At 32.4% G+C, this 21643-nt stretch overlaps 1 protein-coding gene and 1 long non-coding RNA gene across 2 annotated transcripts; both read left to right on the top strand.

The window, feature by feature from the left end:
- The first annotated feature begins 912 nt into the window (after positions 1–912).
- On the top strand, positions 913–21081 carry LOC115956538 (disease resistance protein SUMM2-like). The gene is made up of 6 exons (XM_031074883.1): positions 913–1361; positions 1669–1900; positions 4065–4113; positions 4443–4673; positions 17039–17133; positions 18765–21081. The coding sequence occupies exon 6, from the start codon at positions 18775–18777 to the stop codon at positions 21079–21081; it is 2307 nt and encodes a 768-aa protein (XP_030930743.1). The 5' UTR covers positions 913–1361; positions 1669–1900; positions 4065–4113; positions 4443–4673; positions 17039–17133; positions 18765–18774.
- On the top strand, positions 21082–21634 carry LOC115954532. The gene is made up of 3 exons (XR_004083920.1): positions 21082–21170; positions 21294–21364; positions 21456–21634. It is a non-coding gene; the product is annotated as an uncharacterized LOC115954532 (long non-coding RNA).
- The last annotated feature ends 9 nt before the right edge of the window (positions 21635–21643 follow it).

The raw sequence follows: 21643 nt of genomic DNA, 5'->3' as shown, positions 1-21643 counted from the left end.
TTAAGTATTACAGTGACATTTTAAAGCCTTATAGCGGCGTTTTCCTGCAAAAATTTTTGTAAGTACCAGGTTTAGGGTGCCCTATAGTGGCGTTTTTAATCCCTATAGTGACGTTTTAAAGCCATATAGCGGTGTTTTTTGCAATTTATGGAAATCGAGTCTTTAAAACTCGATTTTCAGCGCAATTTTTTTTCTCCAAATCGAGACTTAAAAATTCGAGTTCCATCTTGGAACTCGAGTTTTAGATACTCGAGATGTTAGTTTTCAAAATTGTTTTGAAATATGACAATTAACTAATTTTTTTAATATTTATTGTTATTTTAAAAAAAAATTCGTTCTGTCACTTTCAAATGTGCCGTTTGAAAGTGCTTCTGATTTTTGTGTTGCTGGTTGCCAGAAATCGTGTCTTATAGACTCGATTTCCCGTGGCTCCACGTGGAATTTTTGTCCACATAGGGAAGAATGGAAACAACGAACTCGAGTTTTAGAAACTCGAGATGCTATTATTACATATTGTTCCGAATCCGGCCAACTAACAAAATTGTTGCCGTACTGAGTTTATTTAGCAAGGGTGTTCATAAATCTGCCTAATCAGTTTCTTTTTGTTTTCCTTTTTCTTTTTGGTTAGTCTTTTTTTCGCCCCCTAAGTAGGTTCGTGGTGCCCCTCAAACCAAACCCACTAACCCAGTGTTCTTTTATTTAAATTAAATACTATCTAAGATTTTGATCCACAGGCATTTTTGCTAATGTTTATAAGGGGAAAATTAAAAAGAAGCCATGTATATTTTTTTATTAGTGGTACGTTGAGGAAATTGGGAACGAAAAAAAAAAAAAAAATTCTACCATTATCATGTAAATGAGTAATATTGTTCAGCTTGTTGGATAAGGATTGCCTTTGCATGATTAATGTTGAATAGTTACTCTACATAAAACAAAAGCAATCAATTCACTTTGTGACCTATACAGACTACAAAGCCACTTCACCAAAAAAAAACGTTACCCCACAATGATAATATCTCCTTGTATCCTTGTCCAGCTGCGAATGGAACCGAAAAGCAAGTCCACGTGATTCCTTCCTCATCTTCTTCAATTATTATGCTACATTATTACTTTTACTCTAATTTCTTCCAAAAGATTAGCATTTAGCAAGAAGGGTTGCTTTGTTGTTATCTTCTTAGCTTGATCTGTGTGTTTTCGTTTTCATCTAGATTTCTTCTTGTATGTTATCAAGTTACTTGGAGCAACAGCATGTCTAACAGCCAATCAATCTATATATGTATCTAAAGTTATCCTTTAATTTCTAAACAGTTGTTGCTAATTTGTAGATTTGGCTTTCTTTTCGAGAGAGAGATAGAGGACTGGTAAGATCTTTGACTGGATTGTGCGTCTGAATTTATGTTTTTTTTTTTTTAACTAAAAAAGAAAGATTTTTAGTATTTTGGGAGGAACTCTACCATTTCTTTCTACGGCTATTTATTTGTTTCTTTTAAAGCTAGTTATCTTTCTCTTCCACGTGATTTTCCTTTTAAAGTAGTAATTTATTATCCCTTTCATACAATACAACTTTCCCATATTCGTATCTTTGTTCATATTGGGCTTTAAAAGACACCCAGGAGCTTGTCGTTCTCTAATTGCGTTGCTAACTAGCTATATGTCCTTCGCTTTCAGGTTATTCTACAATATATCTGATCAAGGTCGTGAATGATAGAGAACTATCGAACTCTGAGGCTTTGTCTGTTTGATTTGTTTCTTTATTTGCGTCATATGATCACCAGTGTTTTGTGCTCCCGAAGTGTGATTGTTGCTGAATAGTGCCGTCGACTCGGCCGAAGTGCATGTGTTCTCCGCATTTTAAAAGACTCTTCTGTAGCTCACTGATTTGCTTATAGATAGTATAAAGGTACCCCCATTCTCTTCGCTTTTATATCTCTTTCTGAATAGTTTTTATCGTCTCGGCCACTTATTCAAGGCCCAAATATGCCTTCGCTCTTTTGCCTTAGGCGGTTACCAAGTTTTTGAATGCCATGTATACGGTTGAAATTGGAAAGATTTAGGGACAGTATACTATGACATTTTAATAACAGTTTTCAATTTTTAAATAATATTATATGTATTTTTATACATTTTTCATCCACATATATTCAAAAAATTTACTAAAAAAACGTTATCAAACATGTCGTTATTTTTTCAAATTTTATTATTATTATTACATAGATTTAATAAATTATCACACCTATGGATTTGAAATTTCCATAGGCCGATTTGAGAGAGATTTCCATCCTCAGAAAAATCCCATACGTGTAAATCTTCCTGCAAGGATTTGAAGCAAGGAGAATCCCTTTAATTTCCTGTATGATATAAACCGGCAAAAAAAAGGAAATCCCAATATCATTAGAAAGGAAATCCTTAACAGAGATGTTCCCTTCCCCATCCATTAGAGGGACTTCAATTTGTTTCCTAAGAGGGCCTGAAGCCAACCAGAAATCATCCCAAACACTCACAGCTTCCCAATTGGAAATTGAACATTTTAATCCTTTGTTAAACACTACACCCCTTCCTTACAAGCTGCCCAGATTCCAGATGCAGGTAATCCCCTTCTCCTTTCACTAATTAATTCTGGAAGGTGTAAGATATTATTTAATAAGCATTTGACCCCAGATGCATTTGAGTTCATAACATTTGCGTGAATGGAATCCTTAAATTAGGCTATATAAAATTGCAGAAGGGAATTCTCTTTTTTGTTTGAGAGATGGTTGACATATTAACTACAATAAGAAGCTAGGAAAAAAAAAAATTGATCTAAACAAAAAGTCACTTGAGTGAGAGTTTACACAGTTTACCAACGTTATCTTTGGATGAAACATGGACGTTATCTCACCTAATGTTGATAAAAGAAAAATTAGAAAGAAGCCCGTTGTCATTTTATTATTAGTAGTACATGAAATGGAACACAGCTCATAGGACAGAAATAGGGAATCAATAGAAGATATGAGTAAAAAAAAGATGGAAAATCTCATGTTATTTCAATTCTACGGTTCTACCAACCATTACCGTGTAATCTTGTTCCGGTGCATTCACATATTTTAGCACCAAAAATACTAAAAAACACACTGCATCAAATGTGTCAAAACTCAAATTATTTATGGCACTTTACTACTAAACACCAGAAAATATTATTTAAATGAAAGTTAAAGAGGTAGACTTAAGTAGTAAAAAAGTAAATAAATAAATAATATTTAAATAAATTGATAAAAAAAAATATCTGATATTACATGTATAGTAAAGTAAAAGGTTAAAATAAACAAAATAGCTTTTTAAGTTGGAAAAAAGTTTTTTTTTTTTTTTTTTAGCAGCTCTTAGATAAAGATTCCCTTTGCATGATTAATGTTGAATAATTGCTTGAATAAAATAAAAGCAATACCATCCTTAAGAATAAGAGCATCCACAGCAGATGTTCCATAAAAAATGTCATTTTGACACATCAAAAGCCTACTTTATTATTTTACCATATCATTTTACAACATCTCATTTATCAGATGTTTTATCATTCAATTTTATACACTAGAATAATATTTACTACACATTAAAATAATATATTAACTCCTCCCACCAAACACCAAGAAAGAGAGAGAAGAGAGAAAATCAAAAAGGATGAGAGAGAAATGAATAAAAAACTTTTTTTTTTTTAGCATTCTTGTCTGTACCATTCCAAAATGGAACGGTACTGTTCACATGTGGTAAAAATTATGAGATTTGGAACATCTCATAAAGGGGATTTTTTGGTATTTGGTGTGCCAAATGTGTCAAATATTTGGCATTTGGCACATTTGTTGTGAATGCTCTTACCCTTCTTCACTTATGCTATATTGATACCTTCGCTTGTTTTTATATTTCTCAAGAAGTGTTGCTTTGTTGTTATCTTCTTAGCTTGATCTGTGTGTTTTCTTTATCATCTAGATTTTTTCTTGTATGTTATCAAGTTACTTTGAGCAACAGCTAGCTAGCATGACAACAGCCAATCAATCTATATATGTATCTAAACTTATCCTCTAATTTCTAAACAGTTGTTGCTAATTTGTAGATTTGGCTTTCTTTTTGAGAGACAGAGGACTGGTAAGATCTTTGTCTGGATTCTGCGACTGAATTTCTGTTTTGTTTTTTTTTTTTTTTCGATGTTTATAAAAAAATTTTATTTAAAAAAAATATTTAAGTATTTTAGGAGGAACTCTACCATTTCTTTCTACGGCTATTTATTTGTTTCTTTTAAAGCCAATTATATCTTTCTTTCCCACGTGATTTTCCTTTTAAAGTAGTAATTTATTCTCCCTTACATACAACTTTCTCATATTCGTATCTTTGTTCATATTGGGCTTAAAAAGACACCTATGAGCTTGTCGTTCTCTAATTGCGATGCTGACTTGCTATATGTCCTTCGCTTTCAGGTTCTTCTACAATATATCTGATCCAGGTCGTCAATAAGGGAGAGAACTATCAAACTCTGTAGCTTTGTCTATTTGATTTGTTTCTTTATTTGCGTCATATGATCACCAGTGGTTTGTGCTCCCAAAGTGTGATTGTTTCTGAATATATAGTAGCCATCGTCTCGGCCGAAGTGTGTTCTCCGCAGTTTAGAAGACTCTTCTGTAGCTCACTGATTTGCTTATAGTACAAAGGTACTCCATTCTCTTGGCTTTTATATCTCTTTCTGAATAGTTTTTTTTATCGTCTCGGCCACTAATCCAAGGCCCAGATATGCCTTCGCTCTTTTGCCTTTGGCGGTTACCAAGTTTTTGAATGCCATGGATACTGTTGGAATCGGAAAGATTTTTTTAAAAAAATTATTATTATTTTACATAGATTTTAAATATTATTGCACCTATGACTACAGCTAATTGAATATGGTATTTGTTCCGAAATGATTATTCTTTATTTTTATGTTAAGATATCAATTAATTTTTTATGTAAACAGGATTAAATCTCATTATTTTATTTTATTTTTTATAAATCCTCATAACTTTTGTTTGACGACAAAATTTTTTACCAATTGATTTAACAGAATGAGTTGAATTACTTATCCCTCTGTCTATTAGTGAACTATCTCTCCAAGGATTGTGAAAGACATTCCACTAGAAATATTCTTGTTATGAATTTCAACTCATATTCCCCAAAAAGTAGATCCCACTCTAATAGATTCGAATAAATTAAATACATGCATTAAGATACGAAAGCTTCTTACTCCACAACAACGAAAGCATTTTTTCACTCTTTCATATACTAGGGGGTTTCACTTGGAAAAGAAAATGTTTCATACTAATGCTAATAGATTCGGGTCCATAACCATGGGTTCCAATGTATGAGATCTTGTAGCACTTACCAATGAGGTCCTATCAATTAGTATTACACAGAAGAAATTAATTATAGACACTAACATAATTAAATCTACTCTTCAAAGATATTTTATATGTATAACTAAATACATAATAATATAATATTGAATCGAAAAGCCATAATAATATAATACACATAACTGGGGTTGTCCATGGGTTGGGGTGTGTAGCCAACTCGCCAAAACCGACCCGACCCAACCCAACCCACTGGGTTGGGTCGGTATTTAGGCCTTGGTGGGTTGGGTTGGGTAACAAAAATATTTTTGATAGCGGGTTGGGTTGGGTTTGGGTCATAAAATTTAAAACCCGCCAAACCCAATCTGACCCACCCATATATTTAATATAAATATATCAAATATATTATATAATTAATAAAATTTTTAAAATAACTAACTCTTCCTATCCTATATAAAAACCAATTAGTTCACACAAACCCTAATAAATTACTATTGTTGTTTAGTCATTAGTGTTGTTTGCCTTTAAGGAGTTAAATTGGTACTAATCTTTGGGTTTTTTTAAATATATTAATATTTATATTTTTTTCTACTCAATTTAATAATAATAATAATTTTTCAAACCCATAGATTTAACCCAATCCAACCCGACCCATGTGGGTTGGGTTGGGTTGAATTTTTTTTGACCCACCATGGTGGGTTGTGTCAAAAAATCATCTCAACCCGGCCTAACTCGACCCATGCACACCCCTATCCACGGGTCAGGTTTATACCCAACCCAGAACCAATCCAACTCCTTTGGGTGGCAGATCAAAGGACCTGTCGTCTACCAAAATAGTGATCAAATCTATTTGAGTCGAGCTTTGCACTAGTCGAGTCGGTTTTGGTTGGAATCGAGAAGGCAGAGGTGCTAGAAGGATCTCATCGAAACTTTCAAATTTCCTTAAGATCTTCGGCAAGATTGTGGGATTTCTACAAGATCTGGGTGGAGATCATGAGATCTCCACCAAATCTCGCTAGAGATCGTAAGATCTCTACTAGATCTTGCCAAAGATGGTTGTATTTTCTCCGAATCTAGGTGGAATCTTGAATGATGATGTGATTTTAGGTCAAATTTTTGGCGGAGATGGAGGATCCGACGAGATTACTAAGATCTTTGCATGGAGGATCAGTTGGGTTGGTTTAAATCGGGTTTTAGAGGGAACACCTACCACTCGACCCGCTCTTGTCGAGTTTTGGAGGAGATCACCTAGCGTTGACTACCATAGGCATTGGTTCGGGCAATGCTCAGATCGGTTTTAGACGAGTGTGGTGGGTGACCAAATATGCTAGGCACCAATACATATAACTAAATACATAATAATATAATTTGATGTACACATTTGGCGTGATAGTCACTCCACAAATATAAGTACTTGTGGGGTAGAGGGGCAAGGGTCGGAATTCAAGTTTTTAAGAGGGAGTTTTATACACATACACTTAGATTAAGTTAAAGTAAAGAAATCCAAATGGTTAAAAAAGGAAAAGTTTTAATGTATACAAGTATGCAACAATTGTTGCATAGTGGGTTATGTGACAGCAAGAAAAAAGTGACAAGTGCCTAAGGGTCCATCTAATCATGTGCATTGCACATAACCCTTAGACACGTGTTTTCTTTTTGCTACCACATAGTTTATTATGCAGCAATATGAAGCAAAACCTTTCCCGGTTAAAAGATACTATATCCATGTCGTCCTATTTTTTTCAGGAGAATCCATTGTTAAATACTCATTATTATAATATTTTCTTTAATAAGTAAAAATACTTCTTATTTGCTTTCCACCTCATTTTTTCTAATTAATGCTTGTTTTTCCCCTCTACCTCATTTAGTACATTTACAACTATCTCTAGATTGAGAGAGAGAATAAGATGGCAGTAACATTTACGCAAAACAGCTGAATTTTGTTGTCCAAAAAACCGAAATTTTTGCTGCAAAACGAAAACAATGGGAAAAGATTTGCTTTACCTCAGCTCCGAGAATTGAATTAGCTCGTTTTAATTTGTTTCTTTACGCAATTCAAAATTTTTTAGTGTTCATGTCGGCGATTTCTAATGTGAATTTGGTGGTTGTCCCCCCTTCTTCTGGGTTCTACTGACTTACTGACACACCAACCACACCCCCTTTCTCCTATCATAAAGCGCCCCTTAACCCTTTTCTAAATATATGGTGGATACACAAATCAGTAATATGTGTCCCTTTTGTCAAAACCTATAACATTCATATGTGAAAACATCTAATAATTATCAAAATTAATAAATAAATAAAAAGATTTTTCCTTCATTTGAGGTTTGAGGTGAAGAAGATAAATATAACAAAAAATATATATCATAATTAAATGGCACTTTTATTTTCGATTACAAATGTTAATTATATTATTATTACCATATTTTAAATTTATACAATTAAATATGAGACTTAAATGATTCCCCAAAAATGATTCTAAAAAAATTTCTCCAAAAATTTATACACGTATGATATGACCTTTAAATGTCATACATGCCCGTTGGCTACCCAATAATTTAAGGGGGGGAAACTTCCAAAACAAGGGAATGGCTATTTTTTTATTATGCAAGATAGAATTTTTCCTCTAGTCTAATTTAAGTGTATGTATGTGTGAAACTCCCTCGTGGAAACTTGAACCCCTATACAAGAGAGAATGGCTATTAAACAACTACTAATTAAACAAAAAACTATCAAAAATATATAGTGTCATTACATTACATGGTCATTGGTGTGATGATCACCACCACCACATGCCATTGGTGTGATGATCACTCCACAAGTATAAGTACTTGTGGAGTGTAGGGGGCAAGGGCCAGAGTTCAAGTCTCCAAAAGAGAACTTCACATACATATACACTTAAATTAGGTTAGAATAGAATTTCTATCTTGTATGGGAAAAAAAAATTAAATCAATTTTTTTTCTTTTTTTTGAGAATCAGTTACGTCAAATTATTATCTAATTATGTACCTTTCTAAAAAAATTGATTATTAGGAAGTTAGCCACTTTACAACTTCCAAGTTCCAACCATTACCCACAACTTCAATTCATTTTTCCTTTAAAATCAAACCTTAGCTTAGTTTTCAAATTCGATACCCTCTAAACCTAACCCACTTTGTTATTGGAATGGAGTATATGCTAAGAGAAGTAAGGAGCCTTTGGCATATAAATTGATAGGTACTCCTTTTATCAAGAGTGCTAAGTGATTTGATTTGATTTGATTTTTTTTTTTTTTTTTGTCGTTTTGTTTTAAGTGGGCTTATTAGGTTGTGAGAAAATGTAAGAGTGGAATTGGGGTATTGGGTTCTAAATTGGGTTGTACTTACTTTCCCATTCAGCACAATGTAGGGGTGGTAATTTGTGTTCGCGTGTTGGGTTCATGTCGTGTGGACTTATAAGTATTCGACTATATGGGTCAACCCTAACCCATCATGTTTATTAAACGGATCATGATTCCTCAACCCTAACACATCCCATTTATTAAATGGATCAGTTGTGTCGACCTATTTATTAAATTTTATCAAAGTGAAAAAAAAAAACTAATTTTATTATTAACCAAATTGATATGAATTATGAAAACCAAACAAATAAATATTTTTAGTATAAAATTCAGCACTAACAAGTAACTGTATCACAAATAATTATTCAAAACTAAAACATATCTCAATATCATAAATAATCAATCATAATATATTAAAGAAAATAAATCACAACAACTAATAAGTTTATATACTTAGGGTTTGAATGGTATATTGGTAAAATGTCATTTAATTAAACAAGTCAAACATGTTAAACGGGTTCCATGTGATGGACACTAACCCAACCCGTTTATTAAATGGGTCAATCATGTTAATCCGAATATGATACAAACCTATTAAGCCTCAACGCATAACTTATTAATTTCGTGTCAAGTCAAGTTCGCGGGTCATGTCCAATTTTGCCACCCTAGCACAATGGAAATATGGAATGGTCAATCAAATATTCTCTATTTTTTTTCTTCTGTTTTGGTTGCAAAGTTTGATTTAGTGAGTTGATTTATTTATTTATTTTTAATTTGTTACTGAATTTTTTTGGCAATGGAAAATGAGAGAGGAGTTAGGGGGTTTCAAGCTGTGGCCAAAGAAGAAAAAAATTAGGACCCAATTTGACTACAAACTTGGTTATAGCCTAAGGCTACAATTCCCACTAAAAAAAATTATCAATCTTTAGAATGAGTAAGGACAAATAATTACACCAAAAAGAGTAGTTTATTTTGTGGATACATATTTTGAAAATCTAACTATTAGATTGCATGTTTTTTTTATATTATTAACACACATGTCATATTTCATGCCAATTAGATGTTATTTACCATTCGAACCATTAAAAAAAAAAGCATTTAATTCATAACATAGCTATTGATCTTTCATTTTCTAGAAATTTTGTAAGCATGGAGGATAAAAGAATAAAATGTCATCCAATAAAAAGATATTAAGTAGAGTTGTAGTATTAGACTACAAACAAAATTGTAGCCAAATTTTGTCCAAAAAATTAATATGATGTTAATAACTATTGTTTTATCGGTATATGACAGGAATTGAGATGTTAGTAATTTACCTATTGTTTTATTGAGATCTATTTATGATAGGAATTGAGATGTTAGTAATTTACAACATAGAAAAAAATGTAGCATTATTGCGCATTAACGATTTCAAACCTTGAATGAAAAAAAAATATTGTTATTCCAAATACAAAGATATGCAAAGCCTATAATTGTTTATAGTAACTTACTTTTGAAAATAATTTAAAACACATGAACGAATCCGTGAATTAATCTAATATACAATAGTTTCTCAAAAAAAAAAAAAAAAAAAATCTAATATACAATAGTTTTATATAATACATGTCCTATACCCTATAGTACTACACTTCAAGTGGGATAGTTACACACATCTTAAAAAAAGAAAAATCCTCTTTCCAAAAAAAAATCTCACGGCTAAATTATCAACTATATATACAAGTGTATATATATACTTCTAATCAGATTCAACCACAAATTAAAAATAGCAAAATTTAAAATTAAAAAAAAAAAAAAACATAAAACTTCATTACATTATAATAAATAATACTCCCTCCATCCCACTTTTTTTGTCCTATTTGAAAAGTCAAACTTTTTAAGGGAACATCATTTATTGTCTTGTCTACCTTTTAAAAATGTATAAGTTTTCAAAACTACCCTTGAAAAATTTTATCAAAAAATTGAATTAGTAAATTAATAGGGGTATAATAGAAACATTAGTAAATTAATGATTTTTATTTTTAGAAATAAGATAATATTTTGGGACATCTCAAAATGGAATAGATGATAAAAAAAAGTGAGATGGAGGGAGTACTTCTTATTAAGAATGCCAAAGCATATAGCTAGTGGATGCGACGCATGTCTAGTAGCAATTAATGTGTCAAACAATGGCACGTGTCATCTTATGTAACATTCTTCATCTATTTGACATGATATGGAAAAATAATGCCAAGTGGCAAATAATTATATGTACATATCAATAATTTTGTCAAATGCCAAAATAGATTAAAAAAAAAAAATCCCTTGAATGCACAATCCACCATTATAATAAATCCTTTAATTGTGGTTGATTGAGTCAAACTGTGATCCCCTAACAATTCCTCTCTCACAATGACACTCCCGTAACTCAAACTCATGACCTTAGCTTTGATTCCATTTGTTAAACCGTGAGCTGTACCATTCTACCTCAAAACCAATTGGTGAAGAGGAAGACACACTCAAATCTTTTATGGCCTTCAACATCACACTTTGCGGGCCTGTTTTTAGAGTGGTTGTAAAGTGTCAAATTGTGGTCCCCCCAACAGATTTTAAATTAGAGTCCAATTTTGCGCCACGTGTCCCATCTAATTTTTAATTTTTATGTCAAAAGAATTATTAGGTGTAAAAATTGAACATTCTAAATCAAATTAGATTCTAAATTGGAGTTAAATTTTGTGTTATGTGTTTTATCTAATTTTTTAATTTTTATGGCAAGTAAATTATTGGATGCAAAAACCGAAAAGTCCAATCCAATTATATTCTAAATTATATATATATGGATTAGGTTCAAGTTACACCTGGTGTAACTTTAAACAATATTACAACACTCAATATTTTTTAATTGAATGCGAATTTTTTATAAATCAATCATTAGATTATATTATCTTTGTGCATTCTTCATGTTTGCAAAATTTCAAGATGATTAAATATCAATATTCATGTCATCAATTAATTGTTTAAATTCAAGTTTTTGTAATTTAAAATAATGGATAAAAGACGAGTTTATGAATTCAATGATAAATAACAACCGATTGGCATGAATATTGGTATGCATGTTAAGAACATATATCCAACGATGAAAATTTTAAAATACGAATTCAATAACGAGTTAGATATATTATCTTTGTGCATTCTCCATGCTTGCAAAATTTTAAGATGATTAAATATCAATATTCATATCATCAATTAATTATTTAAATTCAAGTTTTCGTAATTTAAAATAATGCATAAAAGATGAGTTTAAAATATGAATTCATTAACGAATTATTGGATAGTGTAACATTTTTTAAAGAAGAAGTATTGTGTTAATGTTGCCCTAATCTAATGTTACTTCTAATCCAACATGAGAAAATCAATAGATAAATAAATAATTTTAAGCACAAAATTGAATATGTTTTCTTAAAAGTCTCAAAGAATACACTAATAAGATAAGGAAAATGAAAAACAATACAAAATATTCACAAACACTTAAAACAATTACTCAAGAATCAAAGAACATCATATAACAAAGACATAATAATTCACTACTAATTTGTTAAACAAAATATTTACAAACAATGAAAGTAAACTGCAGAAAGACCATTGTCTTCAATTGCACTAACTTTTCCTCATTAGTTTGTCCAAACTATTTTGTTGTTTTTCAACTAAATTAAAACCTGAAAACAACACAAAATTTGGCATATTATAATATGATATTCGCTAAATAAGATCAACAACAAACACCACTTATTAAAAGTATTTAGTGTTGTAAAGAAAATGATAAAAAAAAAAAAAATACTTGCATCAAGGAACATATATGAATTAATCAATAATATTCATCAGTCTAAGGTAGAGATGCAAGAAAAATAAAAATAAAATTCAACAAAAAAAATGAAAAAAATTGAGAGAGAGAGAGAGAGAGAGAGCATTTTTTTGTATTGGAAAAATATGCAACGAATGGGAGAGAGTGGCAAATCTATAATAAAAGGTTGGGAATAAGAAGAGTTAAAATAAACGAAGATAAATTTCAAAATAATATTTCAAGTTAAAACCGCCCAAGAGATAGACAACATTTTTGTTTTGATTTTCCATTGATTTATTATTTAGTTATAACATCAAAATTAAAGTAGATAAATATGAAAGTTAAAACCACTTAAAATGAATTTGTAAAGTCAATATTATTTTATATTTAATATTGTAAAAAAATTAGAGGTAAAAATTAATATGAAAAAGACTAATAGTGTGGTTGCTGACATGGTGGATGAAGTGGCTTAACAGGAACGTAACAAAAATAAATGTTACGCTTTAACTTTTAGATATACTAGTCGCAGACCCACGCGATGCGTGGAAATATATAAATATTATGTAATGAAGTGTAATTTATAAAAAGTAACAATTACTTCAGGTATTATCTATTTTTAAAATTTTTAAAAAATATATTTCTACAAGTATTTTTTATCTCTACAAATATATCATAATATTATTTTTTGTATGTTTGATTAATATTTTTTTTAAGGTGAATCATATTCTTCTAACTTCTATTGTAGTGTGTTATATTTGCCTAATATACAACTAAACTTTATAAGTTTCAAATTTATTATTCAAATTTCTCATCTCTTAAAGAATAAGGAGATTATCAATATAATAAAAACTTATCACAAAATTACAATTTATGTTAACCAAAATTAAAATGAAATCAAAGGAATAAAAGATAGACTTTATAATAAATTACTCAAACAAATGGTAGGCATATTCAAATTTATAGCCATGTAGATTTTGTTTTTATATAAACTCAAATTTCTATTTCCAAAAAAAATTAGTATTAACCCAAACCAAAATTCAACCAAACCTACAAAAGAAAGAGTGGACTTTGTGATGGGAAATTTAAAAAACACAATACCATAACACGTATTTAAAAAAAAAAAAAACCATCAAACTTAATCAAAGTTATAAGAAAGAACAAAAATCTAGAGAGAGAGAGAGAGAGACAGAGAGAGAGTACTCACAGTTTTTTCATGGGAAAAATATGGATTGAATGGGAGAAATGATATCAAATTTATACAAAAAATTAAAATGAGGAGAAGAAGAGTAAAAATATAAGAAAGAAAAAATGATGAAGTGTAACGATAAAGTAGAGAGTAGTGGGGAGATGAAGAGGCAAAAAGGGAGGGGAAAGGTTGGAGGAAGTGGAAAGGTTGGGGAAAGTGTAACAGTAAATGTGGACTAATAGAGAGAAGAGGTGTTTTTTTTTTTTTTTTTTTTTTTTTTTTAAAGAATAGGGAGAATAAAAGTTTTAAAAGAGAAAAAAAATAAATAGAAAATAAGTGGATGATATGGCCGCTAATGTGGCTCAACGGAAGTGTAGCAACAATAATTGCTATACTTCAGCTTTTAAATAAATATATACATACATACATATATATATATAAGAGATTTTACTATTTGAGCTAATGGATGCAACCTAAAGAGTATTATATTATGTTGATTCTTTCCCCATACATGGCACAAGGTATGCTTAGTGAAAAATAAAAATAAGGAACTATAGCAAATCTTATTCAATTGTGTACTAGTTTGGATAAAACTTGTAAAGGACAAAAGTTCATCACCAAATCTTAAAGTAGAAAAGTTCATCACCCTCAAACTTAAAGTATATTCCAATTACATGTTACATTTTGATAGTAGAATTGATGTCAGGATACTTCAACTTCCAAATTTATACTTTGTGGTAGAAAGTCTCAAATCTTCGGTCACAAGTCGCACTAAAGATCTGCACTCCTTTACTCAAGTCACAACATTTTGGAATAAACCCAATTGAATCATTGAGGTACTTCATACAGTCTAAGCTTGAAAGGTCTCTAGGGCATTGAACTAACCCTTGGTTTGTAATTGTCTCCAACATCGAAGTCTCCGGTTGAAAACATTGGTGCATTCACAGAAGCTTGCCCTGCGAGTTGGGCCAACCACTCTCCTTTCTTTTGTCTAATCAATTGGTTAGTATTCATGTTTTTTGGGGTATTTGCGAAGAACAATGTGTCACGGTCAATTTGGCCAAAGAAATCCAAATTATGATACTTCAATGTGCAGTAATAGTACCATATTATTGCACCTTTATTATTGGGACAATGTGACTGAATTTCGTTGGTTACATTAACAAATACAACTCTTGCAATCTTTCTCTAAGATATCACCACGTCAAATGGCAAGCCCATAAACTGTGTTTGCACCTTGACCCTTTGTGCCTATTGCAAAACCAGTGGAAGGGATTTTGTAGGGAAGATAAGGTAAAAGCTCATTCAAATTTGTATCATAATTGTCATTGATTGTGGAATTTAGCAAACCTACTTTTTTTAAGGTAAACCGTCTTCTTCTAATTTTTGTTGTAGTGTTATATATGCCTAATATGCAACTAAAATTTATAAGTTTCAAATTTATTATTCAAATTTCTCATCTCTTAAGGAATAAAGAGATTATCAATATAATAAAAATTCATCACAAAATTACAATGTTATTTTAACCAAAATTAAAATGAAACCAAAGAAATAAAAAATAGACTTTATAATAATTTATTACTCAAAAAATTGATAAGCATATTCAAACTCATAGCCATGTAGATTGTTTTTATATAAATGCAAATTCCTATTTCCAAAAAAACTAAGTAATAACCCAAACCAAAATTCAACCAAAGCTACAAAAGAGAGAGAGAAGACTTTGTGATGTAAAATTTGAAAAATACAATACCAAAACATATATTTAAAAAAACCATCAACCTTAATCAAAGTTATAAGAAAGAACAAAAATCCCCCGAGAGAGAGAGAGAGAGAGAGAGAGAGAGAGAGAGAGAGAGAGAGAGAGAGAGCACTCACAATGTTTTTTCGTAGGAAAAATATGGATTGAATGAGAGAAATGATATTGAATTTATACAAAAATAAAATGGGGGAAAAGAAGAGTCAAAATATAAGAAAATAAAAATGATGAAGTGAAACGGTAAAATAAAGGGTAGTGGGGAGATGAAGAGGCAAAAAGGGAGGGGAAAGGTTGGAGGAAGTGGAAAGGTTGGGGAAAGTGTAACAGTAAATGTGGACTAATAAGGAGAAGAAGAGGTGTTTTTTTATTTTATTTTTAAGAATAGGGAGAATAAAAGTTTTAAAAGAGAAAAAAAAATAAATAGAAAATAAGTGGATGATGTGGCCGCTGATGTGGCTCAACGAGAGCGTAGCAACAATAATTACTACGCTTCAGCTTTTAGATATATATAGATATATAGATATAGATATATAGATTACAAAGTAATTATATATTTTCACGCATAGCGTGGGTATGCAACTAGTAAGATTTAGTGTCAACTTATGGTACCATGAACATCTTTAGATTATGAAGAAATTAAATTTTTACTGTGAAATGAATCATTTCCATTTGAAAGCAAACAGAGAGAACTATTTCTTTCTGAGGCAATTTGTTTCTTTAAAAGCTTTCTTTCTTTTACTTCTATGTGTTTTTCCTTGTATTGGAACTTTTATCCCTCTTTTTCATATATTCTCATATTGGTATGTTAGTTTTATCTACTTCACATTGGGCTTAGAAAGACAGCAGTGAGTTTGTCGTGCTCTTATCTCATTGCTATGTGTCCACTTTCAGGTTCTTCTATGATATATCATATCAAAATCGTGAATGACAACAATCAAACTCTGAGACTTGTTTGTTTAATTTGCTTCTTTGCATTATATGATCAATTTGGACACATTTTGCGCTGCCAAAGTGTGTTCTTGACAGTTTAAAAGACATCTGTCACTGATGTCTTATGGTTAAGGGTAATTGGTCCTCCTGACTTTTATTTCTCTTTCTGAATTATAACCATTGCCTATGCCATTTAATCCAATGCCCACATATGCCGTGGCTCTTAGGCCAGTACCAAGATTTTGACTGCCATGGAGGTGAATGATGTCTACAAGCAGATATTTAGGACAATTTGGACATAAAAATCATATTTACCCAGTTGCAAGACGGACCCAAATTTTGAGTAAAAGACGACAGATATATCATAAACAATATTCAGGAAACTATACAAGAGTTTGGGGGCCAGGAGGGTATTCCTCTAACCACACTTGAGGACCCTCATTGACTAGTGCATGCCAAGCTAATTCTGTAGCTGTGCACTGTCACAAGATTTTGCATTGAAATTAAAAGACACAGAAAAAGGCTACCACTTTTGTTTTCTTAAGCTTTTTTTCGCATGGCACAATTGTGCGACTTGTGTCTTGCTTAGACTCCTTACCTATCATTCAGTTTTGTAACAAGTGATGCTTCTAGATGTTATTGATTCTTTGACTACAAACTTCGCTTTTCTCACATGCACATTTTGCAGAACGGTCTGTGGCCTCTTATTATCTCTGCTTCAATTGGAGTGTTTCTCCTCCATTGAATCAGAGTCTATCTAGAAGTGTATGCTTTTCAGACCAGGTATATACTTTTTCCTTTGCAGCTGTTATGTTGTAGTTTAGTTTCTTGCGTGGAATAAAATCTATGATTCTCATGTTAAACCAAATGTCTATCAAAAATTTCTACATGCTCAATTTCATATCAAAGAATTGGGCCTTCTAACATACTTCTTGGGGATAATTGTCCTTCGCTGTTCACATGGTATGTTGTTCTCTCAAAGAAAATACATAATGGAAATTCTTTAGGATGGGGGTATGTGAGCAACCAACTCTCCCCTTTTCCTATGGAGCATAATCCCAAATTGACAAATATTGATGGTCAGCTCCTTGAGGGTCCAACACTTTATCGCCAACTCATTGGCTACCTTATGTATTTAGCAATCGCTAGACCTGACATAATTTATGCTATCAATATTCTTAGTCAATTCATGGCTAAACCTCATAAACCTCATCTTGATGCGGCCAGTGACTGCCACTCATCTTTGTTACCTCAAAGGTTCCCCAGCTCAAGGCATTTTATTGTGGAAATATCATCTCATTGTGACTCAGGTGGGCTAGTTCTCCTATGAGTCACCATTCTACCACCAGTTATGGCATTTATACTGGTGACTGCCCCATTTCTTGGAAAACCAAGAAACAACCACTATTTCTCATTCTTTCTTCAAATCCAAATATAGAGTCATCCCATGGCTTGTTGTGAGTTGACTCGAGTGGCTTTCCTCACTGTAAGCCTACGAAACTTTACTGTGCAACAACCATGCAAATTCAGATTGTAGCCAATCTAGATTTTCGTGGAAATAATAATCTACCTCAAATGTCATCTCCTCTGTGAAAAATACAACAACGTTACATTGAAACCACCTATATCCCCTCTAAACATCAACGTGCAGATAAATTCACAAAGGCATTGGGCATAGATCAATTTCAATTTTCACTTAAAAAGTTGGCATTCTTAATGTACATGCTCCAACTTGAGGGTAAGTGTCAAGAAAATTTCTAGAAACAATTCAAATTAATCTTAAGTTAGTTACAAAATCAAAGCTGTAATTAAAATGTCATGAATAATTTTGATAACAACTCTAATCAATTTAAATTGTGAACAAACTGCAACACTTAAGTGCTCCCTTATAGGAAATCATTAGAATTAATTGTATAATGTAATTATGGAATCTGTACCATACTTCCCTCCTATCAAATTCTTCATAGGGTTTGACTCCAATGGGTCAAGAGACAAAAAAAGGAGTAGTGAACGTTGGTGGTACATATGAGAGTATGACTTATAATTCCTGGATTTGTTTGTTGCCGAGTTCAAAATCATCAATTTCTAATTTCAGTGTCATGGCTTGTTTCTTCCATCCTTATATTTTTCCATGTCAGTTGTTCTTTTTTTTTTTTGTTCTAAAATTTTACCTTTAAAGAAATGTAATTATAACCATATTACTTATTTGACTGTTAATTTCTCTGTCAAGAATTAAAGAGCTATTAGTAACTACGAAACAAAATCTGGAGGTACATATTAACTCCATATCAAAAGTTGGGGACTAAAATGTATTCATCCCCTCTTTGTTTGTTTGTTTGTTATTCTTCTCTCTCTTTTCCCCCAACACATGGCCAATATGCCTGATCTACATCTTGGGTGCATCTATCATGCAGGGTCTTTCCAATGGAGATATTAGCTTCGATTGTTGGAAACATTGTTCCTACAATAGTAGTCGAATATTGGAATTATTACAGAGAGGCTGATCAACATGTGAAGAATCTGCACAGAAAATGGGAATTACTGGAAGGCCGGAAGAATGACATAAAAAAAATATTGGATTCAAAACTTCGTCAAGGAAAAAAACCAAAGGACGAAGTTGAAACTTGGCTTCAAAATGTGGAAACAATTAAGGGTGACATAGACATTGGACAAGAACCTGCCAGATGGATGTTTCTCTCACGTATGCAGAAGGGAGAATTTGCTTTTAAGAAGACAAAAGAGGTGGAGGAACTTTATCAAGCGGGTGATTTCACTGATGGTTTGGTTCTTGATCTACCTGAACGCATTGGTCACATGATGCCACCATCGACCTTAGTGGGAGAAAGCACTGCTCAAAGAACAAAGAAAGAGATTATAGCATGCTTGTTAGATAATAATGTTAGAAAGATTGGTGTTTATGGCATGGGCGGCATTGGCAAAACGACTGTCATGAAAGAAGTTAATAATTTCTTATTAAATGAGTCAAACAGATTTGAAAGTGTAATTTGGGTGACTGTAGCAAAGGCTAATGATATTATCAACCTACAAAATGAAATTGCCGGCAAGTTGAAATTAGGACTCCCAAAATTTGAGGATGAAATAACAGGGGCAGCGGAGTTATACACAGCATTGAAAGATAGGAGGTATGTGCTAATCCTAGATGATTTGTGGGAAACATTTGCTCTTGAGAAAGTAGGAATTCCAGAGCCTACTTCAGCAAATGAATGCAAAATAGTGTTGGCAACTCGAGATCTTAATGTTTGTAAAAAAATGAGTTGTCAAAAGAATATCAAAATGGAGTTGCTATCAGAAAAGGAGGCACGAGAGTTATTTTTGCATAAAATAGAAAAAGATGTTTTTAATTCTCCAGATTTGAAAGCAATTGCGGAAGAGGTTCTTCAAACATGTGCTCGGTTGCCTCTTGCAATTGTCGTGACAGCTGCAAGCTTCAAAGGCTTAGATTATGAGTATCAGTGGACAGATGCATTGGACCAGTTGAGTACATCATTAACGGGGTTTGACGATATAGTGGAGAAGGTGCGTGCGGTGCTTAAATTCAGTTATGTACGATTGAAAGAAGAGAAACTTAAACAGTGTCTCTTACATTGTGCATTATACCCCGAAGACTTCATGATTGACAAAGAAGAGTTGATAGATCATTTGATTGATGAGGGAATTTTTGAAAGAAGAAAGAGTAGGCAATTAGAGTTTTGTGGGGGCTATTCTATATTGAAAAGACTTGAAAATGCCTCCTTATTAGAAGGTGGAATTGATGCACAGGAAAAGTTTGTGAAGATGCATGATTTGATAAGAGACATGGTGCTCCAGGTTGCAAGTCCTGAGTTTATGGTAGGTCACTTGGGACGGGAGGATTTTTCAGACGAAGGTAATTGGAATGAGGATCTTGTAAAGGCTTCTTTGATGTACAAGGACATATCAACAATCCCTTCTAATATATCACCAAGGTGTCCTAACTTGTCAACCTTGTTGCTGCGAGGTAACCGTTCATTAAAAAATGTCCCAGATTCTTTGTTTGAGCATTTGCATGGGCTCAAGGTTCTTGATCTATCAGATACTGGTATTGAATCTTTGCCGAATTCAGTCTTTAGCTTGGAGAATCTTACCGCATTAAGGCTTAGATGGTGTAGAAAATTAAAACATGTGGCTTCGTTAGCAAAGCTCACAACATTGTGGAAGTTAGACCTTGGGAGAACTGGAATTAAAGAAGTACCTGATGGTTTAGAAATGTTGGTCAACTTGACATACCTTGATCTGGACGCAGAGGACCTAAAAATCATGCCACTTGGGATTTTACCTAAACTTTCACGTCTCCAGTATCTTAGATTTTCTCACAAAGTAACAGTGAAAGGAGAGGAGATAGAAAGGTTGAAGAAATTGGAGAATGTTTGGGTCCGTTTTGATGACTTGTACGAGTTCTGTAGTTTTATAAGGTCCTTAAAGAAAGGGGCACTTGCACGTTACAAAATTCAAGTGGGAAAGTCAGAGAATGGGTTCGCCTCCTATATAAAATATGATGACGTAGAAAAAAGTGTAGTGTTAGAAGAGTGCAATTTAAGAAGAAGAGGACATGGGTCCCTTGTGCTACCGGAAGACTTGCAATTCCTAAATCTTAAAACATGTGAGGATTTTCGAAGTCTGTGCGATGTTCCATCTTTGAAGCACGTAAGGGAGTTGAAGGATATACAAATTGGTTCAACCTTCCAACACTAAGAATTCTCTGGAGTGGGACTGCCCCGACACTAAGAATGCCCTTCAACCTTTGGTTCAACCTCCTTGTCGTATTCGTCTTCTGTAAGCAGGTATCTTCACTCTTAAATTCTTGTGATTTATCTATTACGCAAATTAATCCAATTGGTTGCTTACCTATTTGTTCTCTAATTTTGTTTTCCTTTTTCCTCTTATATGCCCTTTTAATTACCCAGTGACTAGAACCCGAATGCTTGCACGATTTGTTGATGTGCTGAGCAGTGAGCATATTCAACACAGCCTCTCTGTAAGTAAACTACAAATGCATATGCTTAACCTCAGTATCCATGTAAATTGTTTTCATGATTGGTTCCTTTTTCTGTTTCCGCCTCATATAGGATATATCAGTATCACCAAGCCAAAGCTGACATGGAATATATCCGTGGTGTACCAGCGAGGAGAACTTCAGTCTCAATATTGCAACTCTGTGTGTGTTCTTAATTAATTACATAGTCTAAACTCTTTTGTGTTATGAACATGTGTTCCTCTTTAGCCAAGTGGGAAAATCTTGTGTAATGATGATCCT

Source organism: Quercus lobata, chromosome 8 (genome assembly GCF_001633185.2).
Source record: "Quercus lobata isolate SW786 chromosome 8, ValleyOak3.0 Primary Assembly, whole genome shotgun sequence".
Taxonomy (NCBI): domain Eukaryota; kingdom Viridiplantae; phylum Streptophyta; class Magnoliopsida; order Fagales; family Fagaceae; genus Quercus; species Quercus lobata.
Note: the sequence above shows the minus strand (reverse complement) of the source record. Positions and strands in the feature narration are given on the sequence as shown.

What these genes read in the sequence shown, in the direction of transcription:
- LOC115956538 (XM_031074883.1), top strand. Translation starts at nt 18,775, where the DNA reads ATGGAGATATTAGCTTCGATTGTTGGAAACATTGTTCCTACAATAGTA.